This window comes from Rattus norvegicus, chromosome 5, assembly GCF_021556685.1.
Source record: "Rattus norvegicus strain SHRSP/BbbUtx chromosome 5, alternate assembly SHRSP_T2T, whole genome shotgun sequence".
Lineage (NCBI taxonomy): Eukaryota > Metazoa > Chordata > Mammalia > Rodentia > Muridae > Rattus > Rattus norvegicus.
Window position 1 is genome coordinate 128,841,672 of NC_141538.1, and position 13,343 is coordinate 128,855,014.

General features: G+C 45.3%; 1 protein-coding gene across 1 annotated transcript in view; it reads right to left on the minus strand.

Annotated features, from left to right (window-relative positions):
- Positions 1-11,296, minus strand: part of Zyg11a (zyg-11 family member A, cell cycle regulator) — a 43,212-nt gene extending 31,916 nt beyond the window's left edge. The window contains exons 1-2 of the mRNA XM_087551646.1: positions 10,981-11,296; positions 2,750-2,915 (exon numbers count right to left, since the gene is read on the minus strand). Coding sequence (XP_087407772.1) covers positions 2,750-2,915; positions 10,981-11,070 — 256 coding nt within the window. The 5' untranslated portion in view covers positions 11,071-11,296. The remainder of the gene's footprint in view (positions 1-2,749; positions 2,916-10,980) is intronic.
- Positions 11,297-13,343: the final 2,047 nt, after the last annotated feature.

A 13,343-nucleotide genomic window follows, 5' to 3' on the forward strand; every position in this document is an offset into this window, starting at 1 on the left:
GATGGGGGCTTATGGACAGGAAACCAGGAAGGGGAATAACATTTGAAATGTAAATAAAGAAATATATCTAATAAAAAAATCTAAAGAAAAAGGTGTCCAACTGTATTCCCAAATCCAAAACCTTCCCGGCCGAATGCACAAGGGATACTTAACCCATCCAGAATTCTCTAAAATAACCAGATTCAGGCATGGTGATGCGGGCCACAGACTCAAGTCATCAAGAGGCTGAGGCAAAGGATCACTTGCATACTGGAGTTCAAGAAGACTTGTCTCAAAAATAATGAAGTAAGGGCTGGAGAGATGGCACTGGCTGCTCTTGCAAGGGACCCATGTTCAGTTCTCAGTAGCCACACGGCAGCTCAAAACCACCTGTAACTCCTATTTCAGGAATCTGATGCCTTTACCTGATCTTCTTGAGCACCAAGCATACATGCACATATGTACGTGCAGGAAAAACATTAATACATATAAGAAATGAAATCTTCTTTTAAAGAAAATAGGTTTGTGTGGCAGTACCTGCCTGGAGACACAAGGACCTCTACAAGTTTTGAGGCTAGTCTGAACTACATAGCACGCTCCGGGCCAGCAGGTTTACGTGGTGAGATCTATCTTAAATAAAATAAAAACTTTAAAGGGGCAGTGAAACGGCTCAGTAGTCGAAAGAGCTTGCTGCAGAGTCTGAGCATTGGAACATTGGAACCCACTGGTGGAGAAAATGAACCTTTGCAAATTGCCCTCTGGCTTCCACTCCTGTTGTGTGTGCAGACAGACAGACAGACAGACACACACACACACACACACACACACACACACACACACACACACACGAATGTAAAAAACCAAAATCTTTAAGATAACAAATCAAACAGAACCTTTAATTCCCTCTCGCTGTTTGTTTCTTGCTGCTGTTTTAATTTTCTAATATGTATTTATGCCATGGTGAAGGTGTGAGTCAGAAGACAACTTGGAATTCAGTTCTTTCCTTCTACCATATAAGTCCCATGGACAGAAGCCAGGCCATCATGTCCAATGGTCAGTGCCCTGACCCACTGAGCCTGCTTGCTGGTCTCTTCTCTGTTTTGTTTACCCCCAGACAGAATATTAGAACCCAGACTGGCCTCAGATCCTTACGAAGCTGAGCATGACTGCTATTCCGATTCACACAACAGACTGACAATGGCTTTATTTTCTTTACCCATCAGGCCGGCAGCAGGAATAACTTCAAAATCTTAGGTCACCCTATGAAGACTGAGATAATCAAAGTAAGAACTCTAAGTAAAGGTATTTTCCCAATAATTAAGCACTGAGGTTCACTGGCTACTGACACTGTTGTTGGGAGCCCTCTACTGCTGAAGACTCCATGCACTCTGATTGGACTGATTGGAGGACACAGCAATCAAGCTGGAACTGAGCTGAGATCATCCTCCTGCTAACCAGCCCTTATAGAGTGCTGAAGACGCTAGGCAGGATGTTGGGGAGAACTGTCATCAGGCTTTACTCAGCTTCAGACTATGCACACTACACTCCTGAGGTGCCAGGTAAGGCCTGGCCATTGGTGCAACAGTGGCCAGTCTGCTACAGGAATAAGCAGCAGCTCTTGGTTGGACTGGGAGTCCATGCCACAGAGGGAATTCATCTCTGGTACTATACACTTAGTCAAAAGCCGGGAGGTACAGGCTATGCATAGTCAGGAAGGCACAGCTGTTGTTTGGGTCACTGGACATGAAATGCCCGTGAAACTACCTTGTAAATACGTTTATGCCCATAGATCAGCGCTGCCGTCAGTTGTGAAGAGGCTGCGGACGTATAACTGGTCAAACACTAAGAATACCTGGGGCTGGAGAGATGGCTCAGTGGTTAAGAGCACTGACTGCTCTTCCAGAGGTCCTGAGTTCAAATCCCAGCAACCACATGGTGGCTAACAACCATCTGTAATGAGATCTGATGCCCTCTTCTGGTGTGTCTGGAGACAGCTACAGTGTACTTATATATAATAAATAAATCTTTAAAAAAAAAAAAAAAAGAATACCTGGCTGCTGGAGGTGGGAAAATGGCTTAGTGAGTATGAGCGTCTGCTACTCGAACATGAAAACCTGAGTTCAAATCTCCAGAACTCAAGTAAAGAGCCCAGCATGACCGAACATGCCTATCACCTCAGTGCTGTGTGACTGTGGAGATGGGGTTACTAGGCCTTGCCTGGCTGACTATGTCTCTTACTAAGGGGCTAAGGAAAGAAATGATAGAACAGATCATCTGAAGTCCTCTGTAAACACACACACAGGAAACCATACACCAAGCCCTGAGGGTGTGCTCTACTGCCCCATTCCAAAGCTCACAGAACAATGCAGCAGAGAGGGAGGGAAAGAATGTCAAAAGGCAGAGGAGGGAGTGGCCTGTGGAGGAACACTCTCTTCCTCTGTAACACAGCCACGGCCTTCTTCACTCAGTGCCTTCTTTACTCAGTACAAGAGCCACATAAAACCGGAGCCTGTCAGCATTCTGTGAGAGGAGGAAGGGAATCACCAGGGCTCATCCTCCATGAGGATATATATGTAACTAATGGTCGATGTGCATGGGGGAGGGGCGGCGGATACTGGGGGGTTGTTGGCCTAAAGGGTATAGCCACTGAAGGTGTACCCACGCTCCTGTAAATTACCCCTCAGTGACGCCTCAGTGGGTCACAAAAAAACAAAGACAAAAAAAGAACAGCAAAGTACTGTAAGACTACACTTTAGAGAACACTTCGTACCTTGCCAAGCCATCCTCTCAAGGAATTTATCAGCTATTTCGTGAGGGAAATACCAATGCTCTGGAAGACACAGTGTTCCATCAGGTCTTTTAGAACACCATTTGTCCAATTTGGCGATTAAGACATCCATGCAGATGTTGACCAAAGGGTAGGGCGATGCTTCCTCCTAAAGCACCAAAAGGGGAAAAGGAAAAAAATGTTAGAATTCACCGGCAAACATTCAACATGAAAGTGACCATGGTCAGCAAGATGACTCAGCAGGTAAAGGTGCTTTTTACCACCTCGCCTGATGGTCAGACTCTATCTTTGAGAAGAAGTAGGTTCTATAGGCGTCCTCTGCTTTCCATACAGCACACACTAAATTAAAGAACAACAACAGAACAACCTGACGGGCAGGACAACGCAGCTTTCATTCTAGCCCTTGGTAGGCAAAGCAGATCTCTGCGTTCAAGACCAACCTGGTCTTCACAGTGAGTTCAAGGCCAACCGGGTATACATAGCAAGAACCTGCCTCGATAGTAATTAATAATAATAATACTAATATTGCAATACTATCACTTCTTAAATCAAATGTACAGCTTACCAGAACCTATGAGATAACACTAAGGCAGTTTTTAAAGTTCATAGTTTTAGAATTCTCAGTGCTTATACTTGCTGCCGAGCCTGAGTTTGATGACTAGGACCTATACAGTGACTCCCCCAAGTTATCCGCACTCCCACCTTCCTTCCATGAGCTTCTCCCACATAAGTCACTCCATGTCCCAGAAGGTCCTAGAAAAACAACCCAATGCTCGACTGGCCTCAGACTGTCAGTGAATCTCTTGCCTCCTCTGTCCAGGTACCGGGATTACAAACTTGAGCCACTGTGCCTGGCATATTGATTTACTTGACATGCCCTGAAAACCTGAGCTCGAGCAATCCGCCTATCTCAGCCTCCCGGATAACTTGACTACAGACAAACACTTTTGGGGCGAACAGCATGGCTCAGTTACTTCTTCCCAGCCTCACAATCTGTGTTCAATTCCCTAGAGGAGCAAGGTCGCAGGGAAGAACTAACCCTTCAGAGTTGGCCTCTTACCTCCACATACCTGCACCCACAAAGTAACTGAAATAAATAATTTCTTCTAAAAAGATGATTTTTTAAATTAGTTGCAACTAATTAATTAATTTAATTAATGGGTAGCGCAACCTGTGAACCCAGAATTTAGGTGGAAAAGGGGCAGCGGCAGGTACAGGCAGAGGATCATTTCAAAGCTAGACACTTTTATTTATTTACCGACTTATGAGTAGGGTCTCTCTGGTAGCCAAGTCTGACCTCCAACTTGAAATTCCACTACTCAGCATCCCAGATGTTAGAAATGATCCACTCTGCATATTTTCTGGGCTTTTGTCATTTTAGGCAATGTCTCCTCCATTACAGACCAGCCTCAGGTTCATTATGGGACCAAAGATGACCCTGAACTTGTAATTCTCCTACATCCACTTCCCAAAGCTGGGGTGACAAGCAGGAGCCACAAGCTCATTTCAGTACATCCCCAGTCCACAATCCACTGGTTTCAAGCCTCAGCTTCAGCTCTCTAACTTTCGACCTTAGGCAAATCCTTTTTTGATGAAAACCTAGATTACCGCGGCTGGAACTGGAGCTTGACAGTTAAGAGAACTGGCTGCTCTTGAAGAGGGCCAGGGTTTGGATCCCAGCACCCACATGGCAGCTCTGAGGTTTATAACAGTTCCAGGGTATACAACATCTTCTTCTGAGCTCTGTGGGCCCTGCAGACATGGTGTACACACACACACACACACACACACACACACACACACACACACACACACGCACGCACGCACGCACATGCACGCACGCACGCACACACACACGCACACACACAGGCGCGCGCGCGCAGGTGAAGCACTCAAACACATAAACATAAAAGTAAGTCTTTTAAAATAGACTTTTTCTAGGTCCAATATTCAACAATTCTTTCATATTTGTTGTATATTAAAAGTAAAAACTGACTGTAATTTCAATGTTCATGAGGCAGGTGTTTGACTACTGTTGGCTGTTTGGCTGGCTGCTCTTTCAGAGGAAGCAAGTTCAGATTCCCAGCACCCACGTGGCAGCTTACAATTAATTTAATTCCAGTTCCAGAGCATTCCACGCCCTCTTCTGGCTACCTTTGACACACACAGTTCACTTAACATACATGCATGTAAAACATACATATACATGAATTAAATTAAGTGAAAAGAAAGAAATAATAAAACACACACACACAAAGCCCCTCTAGGTACCCACCTCGCAGTCTAAGATGTCCGAGAAGCAGAGGTCGAACTGCTCCCCTACAGCAGTTCAAGGTTGGCCTGTATAACATAGCAAAACTTCACACTTACACACACCTCCAAACCCCACTAACCTATTCATATAAAACTTACTCACTAGACAGTGGAATCTCAGCACTCAGAAGCAGAGGCAGGCAGATCTCTGTGAGTTCAAGGCCAGACTGGTCTACAGAGTGAGTTCCGGACAGCCAGAACTACACAGAGAAACCCTGTCTCAAAAACACAAAACAAACAAACATCTTACTCATGGCAATCCTATCTTTGCCCACTAAAAAAACAAAAAAGAAAAAAACTTTTCTTAACCAGGCATGATGGGGCACACCTTTGAGCCGGGTACCCCAGGGGCAGAAAGACCAGGAACTCAACTCCAGCCTCAATTACTGGTGTGCTACAATTTCCTCTGAACTGCAACAGTCCACCCTGGAGATTTCTTAACAAGGCTCTGCAATATACAACTGACAAGTCTCTGGAAGCCCCTGAAATTTACAAGGACCCTCCCAGGGCTGGAGAGATGGGCCATCTAGCCACACAGAAAGGTGAGAACAGAACCCTAGTATCCAGATAAAAGAATGAAGCTTTTATAACTCCAGTGTCAGAGGACAGAGACAAGTAGATCCTAGGAGTGACCAGCTAGTCCACCAGAAACAAGATGTGGGTTTAGAGATAAAAGCAATCTGCACAGCAGGAATGAGTATATTCTAAAGAGAGGTTTCTATCTCTTGCTTTGGCCAATGGACTAGTACAAGGACATATGGCAAGAAATTGCAGTTTCCTCTAGCATCATGCTCCAGGAAGAAAGGCTGAAGCCTGGGGCCACCCAGGGGGAAACTGTCTTCTGCTAAGGACCACTGGAATTTACTACACTACCTTGCAGGACTGACTGGAACCAAGACAATGCTAGGTCAGTGACAAGAAGAACCACATTTTGCCTCTTCCTGTAATGTATAACTCTGGCCCTCTGCTTAAACCTAAAATTCACATTCAAGACTCCATAGATAAACTTGGGATGTGTACTCAGGGGTGCCACTGGGTCTTTCTGCCACTCTTGCCAAACACAGTCATGTTGAATAAATACATTTTTACTTTTCACTATTAATTTGTCTGTTTAATTAGCTCCAATGTAGACTCTGTTTTAACAAATAATGTGGAAGGGCCAGCAAGATGGGTCAGTAGGGAAAGAAAAAAAAGGAAAGGCTGGACATGGTGGCACTTGCCTTTAATCCCACCACTTGGGGTGCAGAGTTCAGCCAGTCTACATAGTGAGTTCGAGGACAGCCAGAGCCACACAATGGGACACTGTCTTAAAAAGAAAGAAAGAAAGAAAGAAAGAAAGAAAGAAAGAAAGAAAGAAAGAAAGAAAGAAAGAAGGAAAGAGAGAGAGAGAGAGAGAGAGAGAGAGAGAGATAGATAAAGAAAAAGAGAATAGATAAAGAAAAAGAGATGGATGGGGGAGGGGATAAACCCAGGCCTGGTGATATAAGCCTATAATTACACTATAATCAGACCAGAGAAACTGAAGCAGAAGGCAAGCTGTCTTGCAACTAGCCGTGTAGACCAAGTTGGTTTGAACCTTCAATGATTCCCCTGCTTCTGTTGGAATTATACATGTGCACAACCACACCTAATAAATACTAACTTTAAAAAAAAGAAGATTTGCATATGAGTGTGTGCCTGTGTGTGGCTCCATGCACACAAATGCAGGTATTCAGAGGTCAGAAATGTCAGAATCCCCTGGAGCTGAAGTTACAGGCAGTTATGAGTCACTCAACATAGATGGCCAGGAACCAAACTCAAGACATGAGCAAGAACAGTATGCACACTTAACCTCTGAGCCATTTCCCAAGCCCAAGACTACGACCATTTGAACATCTGTAGACGTTTGGAACCAATAACAGAATATACTGACTTTTAAAAAAGTATTATTATGTGTATGAGTATTTTGCCTGCATGTATGTGCCGCGTATATGTGGATCCCTTAGAACTAGAGTCAATACTGACACATGTGGGTGCTGGGTACTGAACCTGTCTTCAAGAACAAAACTGCTCTTAACCTCTGAACCATCTCTCCAGCCTCTAAAATATGTGTTTTAATCTGAGCAAACCACAGGGCTAGAAAGATGGCTTAACAGTTAAGAACACTGGCTTGGGGTGTGGGGGTGGGGAGGATGAGAGGGGTGGAGAGGATAACATTTGAAATGTAAATACATAAAATGTCCAATAAAAAAAGAACACTGGCTTCTCTTCCAGAGGACCCAGGTTTAATTTCCAGCACCCATAAGGCAGCTCACAACTGTCTGCGACTCTAGTTCCAGGGACTCAGACACCCCCATTCACACATACATGCAGGCAAAATATCAATGCACATAAAGTAAAAATTTTTTAATTTTTGAGTGAACCAAGAGAGATCATATTTGAGCCTTATATCTCAAAATCAATCTCTCTCTCTCTCTCTCTCTCTCTCTCTCTCTCTCTCTCTCTCTCTCTGTGTGTGTGTGTGTGTGTGTGTGTGTGTGTGTGTGTGTGTGTGTGTCATAACAATAGAATTTGATTTCTTGGGCTGGAGAGATATCAGTAGGTAAAGGTCCTCCCATCCAAGCTGAAACACTGAGTTCAGTACATATGACAGAAGAACAAAACAAACCCCCAATTGTCATCTGACCTCCACAAACGTGTCCAAGGCACACACATTACATATAATCCATAAAAAAGAATTACAGGTCCAAACCTATAATCCCACCCCTTGTGATATAGAGGCAGGACAATCAGGAATTCAAGGACACCCTGGGCTACACCGGGAGCTAGAGGCCAGTCTAGAACATAGAAGACAAGGATAAACAAAAAACCCAGATTAGGGCTGGAGAGATGGCTCAGCAGTAAAGAGCACAGAGTGCTCTTCCAGAGGTCCTGAGTTCAATTCCCAGCAACCACATGGTGGCTCACAACCATCTTAAATGGGATCTGATGCCCTCTTCTGGTGTTTCTGAAGACAGCTACAGTGTACTTATATATAATAAATAAATAAATCTTTTTTAAAAAATCCAAATTACACATCAGCTAAGCAAAATAAAGGAAGTTATAAAGATATGACCCACAACTAATAAAATAAAAAGGTGTGTGGTGAAAAGATAGTAACCAGGAAAAAATTACAAATACCATATACGCTAAAAAGAAAATTTATAGGTAGGTGGTGGTGGCACACACTTTTAATCCCAGTACTCAGGAGGCAGAGGCAGCCAGATAGATCTCTGAGTTCAAGGCCAGCAGGGTCTACAGAGTGAGTTCTAGGATAGTCAGGGGCTACACAAAGAAACCCTGTCTCAAAAAAAAAAAAAAAAAAAAGGGCTGGAGAGATGGCTCAGCGGTTAAGAGCACTGACTGCTCTTCCAGAGACCCTGAGTTCAAATCCCAGCAACCACATGGTGGCTCACAACCATCTGTAATGGGATCTGATGCCCTCTTCTGGTGTGTCTGAAGACAGCTACAGTGCACTCATATACATAAAATAAATAAATTAAAAAAATTATAACAAAAAACAATTTTAAAACTCCATGAAGATTTCCCTCCAATAAATTTGATAAACTGAATAGAGAGTAAATTTCTTGATAGATGTTAAAAGCAAACAATCTGTTTAAGTTCTAGAAATGCTGTCCTTTTTTTTTTTTTTTCTCCTTTTCTGTTTCTTTTTGAGACAGGGTTTCTCTGTGTAGCCTTGGCTATCCTGTAAGTTACTCTGTAGACTAGGTTAGCCTAGAACTAACAGATCCATCCACTTCCTGAGTGCTGGGATTAAAGTTGTGTACCACCAAAGCTCAGCAAATGTCTCCTTTTATAAATATGGAGATAGACAAAGAACTCTTATTAACTCCCAGAGAAATAGGTAGGCATGAGAGTTAACCTTCAAGGGCAGAACTGGAGAGATGGCTCAGCGGTTAAGAGCACTGATTGCTCTTCCAGAGATCCGGAGTTCAATTCCCAGCAACCACTTGGGGCTCACAACCATCTGTAATGAGATCTGATGCCCTCCTCTGCTGTGTCTGAAGATAGCTACAGTGTACTCATATATAATAAATAGATAAGTCTTTACTTTAAAAAAAGAAACAAAACAAAAAACCTTCAAGGTAAAATGCTTCTCTTGTAACCAGAGACAAGCAAAAAGAATTGAGAATGCAAGGCCAGCTACTTAGTTCCAGACCAGCCTGATCTTGGGTGGAATTTTATTTCCAATAAAAAAAAAATTAAAATAGGGGCTAAGAAGATGGCTCAGAGGTTAAGAGGGCAGAAGTTCTTTTCCCAGCACCCACATCTGTCTGCAACTGTAGACTTAGAGAATTGACCATACTCTTCTGGAATCTGAGGGAATCTGCACTCATAGGCACACATGGGTGCTGGGAACTCAATCCAGGTCTTAATTGTTGAGCCATCTCACCAGTCTCATACCCATAATTCAAAAAATAAGTAGGGGCCCAGAAAGATAGACAGCAGACAAAGGTGCCTCACCACCTGAGCTTGACCCCAAAACCAACATAGTGGAAAGAGAGAACATATTACAGCAAGCTGTCTTCTTTTTAAGCTGGAGAAAATAAGTAACTTCTGAAGGTTAAGAGAATACAAAGTTAATATACAGGAATCAGTTTAATGTATTTCTAAGTGTAACTCAATTTTACACAAACCTTTCAAAACTCAGGGCTGAGCTGCACCCTTTTAAATCAGAAGGCAGAGGCAGGAGATCTCAGTGATGAGTTCGAGGGAAAAAGGGGGTGACCATATTGCAGTGTGGTCGTTTGTAATTCCAGTGGTGGAGAGACTGAGTTTGAAGCCAGTCTGGGCTACAGTGGAAACCCCATCTCACACACACACAACTTCAGCCTAGGTGTACCTCAGTGGAGAAGCAGACTACCAAGGGATGTTCATCCCCAGATCCTATAACAACAAAGAGCACCATCTCAGCCAGACTCCTAACTGCTCTCTGAACTCTTCTCCGATTGGCCCCTCATCATTAGATTTTTTTTTTTTTAATTTGGTTGGGAGGTGTCTCCTGGCCTAGAACTCAGTGATCCTCCTTAAGAGGTGGGCACTTGGGCAGAGGCAGCCTGATCTCTGAGTTCAAGGCCAGCATGGACTACAGCGTGAGTTCCAGGACAGCCAAAGTTCTTACACTTAGAAACCCTGTCTGGGGTTGGGGATTTAGCTCAGCGGTAGAGCGCCGCAAGGCCCTGGGTTCAGTCCCCAGCTCCGGGGGGGGGGGGGGGGGGGACACAAAACAAAACAAAACAAAAAACCCCTGTCTGGGGACCGCAATAACAACGAGGTATCACCATTGTACTTTTCGTTCCCCGCGGTGGCACTGAGCATCCAGAGTCACTTGACCCTCAGTTTCAGTGTAGACCCCAGTCAACCTGGGGGATTCTGCATTCTGCACTCCGTTAATGGGGCAGGTGGGAGGACGGCTGGGGAGTGCCTCTGAGTGGGGAACTAAGAAGATTCTACCGGGACGACCGGGAAGGAAGGGCTAAAGGGTCTAAGTGGAGCGGCGGGATGGGGGGTGCTGAGGTGAGGGCGTCTGAAGGGAGCAGACTGAGGAGACCAGACTGCGCTGGAGGTCTGAAGAGAGGAGCCGGGTTCGGGGGTAACCCGAGGGGGTGGCGCCTGCTCGCAGCGGGTGCTCAGCATGGCTGGGGCTTGAACTCGGGCGCCTTCCTCAGCAGCGCAATGAACAGGAACACGCGAGGGCGGGACGTGGTGTCCACGGAGCCCGGCCCGCCTGCCCGCGAACTCAGAGAACCGTCACGCCCAACTCGCCCGCCCGCCAGGAGGAGGCCGCCCCGCAACCAGCCCGCGGGCCGGGCTGCACGACGGGCGGGCGCCCCGGGGCCCCGGACGGCAGCCACACTCACCTGCACCAAGCAGTGGCCCTGCGCGTCCTGCTGGGCGTAGGGCAGGACGAGGGTCCGCGGCCACAGCAACGGGTGCAAGAAGTGGACCATGACGCCCCCGCTCGCGCGAGCCCGGACGCCGACGTCGCGCCGCGGAGCACAGGAGGAGAGCGCAGGAAGGTCGCCCGGCGTTTGAATCGCCGCCCCACGCCACGCACAGGTCCACCGCGACCCCGCCCCCGGCCGCACGTCCAATGGTCCTCGCTCCCCAGGCTCAGCCACCCAACTCCTGTTCACCCCTCGGAGGCCGACCGCCCTCGGACTCGCGGCGGTGAGGGCCGTAGCACAGAGCGCAGTGTATTTGATTGTAAATTTTTATTTTGTTCTTACTTTTTTTTTTTTTTTTTTTTTTTTACGGGGGAGAGGTGTTTTGTTTTGAGACAGGTTTCCTGGCTGTCCTGGAACTCAAAACTCAGAGATCCGCCTACCTCTGCCTCCCAAGTATTAAAGGAGGTTTTTTGGTTTTTTTTTTTTTTTTTTTTGGATGGGTTAAAGTAGGAATCTACAGCGCATTGTAGGCAAGATTTCTACCCCATCCCAGACTTTTAAGTTCTTTAGACAAATTAAAATGCATTTTCAAAAAGGCTTTGTCCCAGAAGTATGATACCAGTCACGTTTTGACGCCTCGATTGTAACTAACCGTACAAAACATTTCTAGGGGCTGCTGACCTGGGTGGATGTGTTATATCCGCTTACACACACGACACGCACACACAATAAAATTTCAAAAACACAGCACCTGTTTTTATACGAGCACAGAGAAGTGGAAACCGGAAGATCAAAAGTTGAAGGTTTTCTTCAGAAAACTAGTTTGAAGCTAACCTCAGCCTCCACTACTTTAAGACAGTCTTATTTAATTTAACATACAGCTATTGCTGGGATCCAGGCCAAGGCGGGTGAGAGACAGAGACAGACAGAGGTGAGAGGCAGAGACCGAGAGCGAATTTCGATCCCTTGGATTGCGAGAGATTGCTTAATTTTCCCCACAGTAAGATTACTTGAGAGCACACAGGCAGAAATGAGAATTAAGATAAGATATATGCAAGGTCAGGCACTTCCAGACTAGATGAAGGAATTCAAATGTTAAAGTTAGCTTTCAAGAACAAATGACCAGGAAACACTTTCCTTTCCGGCCTGTTTTCTTTTTCAACAGCCTGGAATTTGCTTTATAGCCGAAGATGACCTTGAACTGATTCTCCTACTTCCACCTCCTAAGGTGGAAGGTGAGTTCAAAACAGCTGGCCCTGAATTTACCTGGGTTGCGGCAGGAGATGTGGGGGCGTGGCTGCTAGAGATGCGGGGGCGTGGCTGTTAGACTTCGCTCACTCAGAACTTTGTAAGGAAAGAATTTCAAGGATGAGAACAAGCCATTGAAGAAAGTCAGAAGAGTCAAGATGAAGGGATTTTACCTGGGAGTGATAACCCAGTACTCTTAAGAGGGAGGCAGGTTGATCTCTGTGAGTTATGGACTAGGTAGGGCCAAAAGAAATCAAAATCTCATTATAAAAATTTGTGATTTAGGTCCTGCCAAGGTTGGACCCCCAGTGCAGGGGGATGTCTGGGGGGAGGGGCAGTTAGGGGGGTGGATGGGGATAACACCCGTGAGGGGGTGGGGATGGGGGCTTATGGACAGGAAACTGGGAAAGGGAATACCATTTGAAATGTAAGTAAAGAAATATATCTAATAAAATAAAATAAAAATTTGTGATTTAAGTTGGGATGGTGGTGGTGCACATCTGTAATCTCAGAATTTGGGAGATGAAGAATCAGGACTGCTGGCCTAGCATGGTCAACGCTCTGATACAGCAAAATACAAACAACAGACCTAAATATATCGCATTTGAAAGACTGTCTTGTATTTTTGTTCTTAAATTTTAGTTTACTATTATGTATGTTTATGGTGTGTTTTTTGTTTGTGGTGGGGTTCTGTTGTTGCTGGTGTGTGTGTCTGTGTGTGCTGCATATACAATGGGATCTGAGGCTCAAATTCGGGTTGTCAGGTAAGCACAGCCAGTGTTTTACCCACTGAGACCCCAGAACTTTATTCTGACATTGTTTTTCTATTTATTGTTATTTGTTTAAAAAAAAAAAAATCAAGGGCTAGGGGATTGGCTCAGTGGTTAAGAGCACTAACTGCTCTTCCAGAGGTCCTGAGTTCAATTTCCAGCAACCGCATGGTGGCTCACAACCATCTGTAAAGAGATCAGATGCCCTCTTCTGGTGTATCTGAAGACAGCTACGGTGTACTTATATAAATAAATAAGTAGGGGTTGGGGATTTAGCTCAGTGGTAGAGTGCTTGCCTAGGAAGCACAAGGCCCTGGG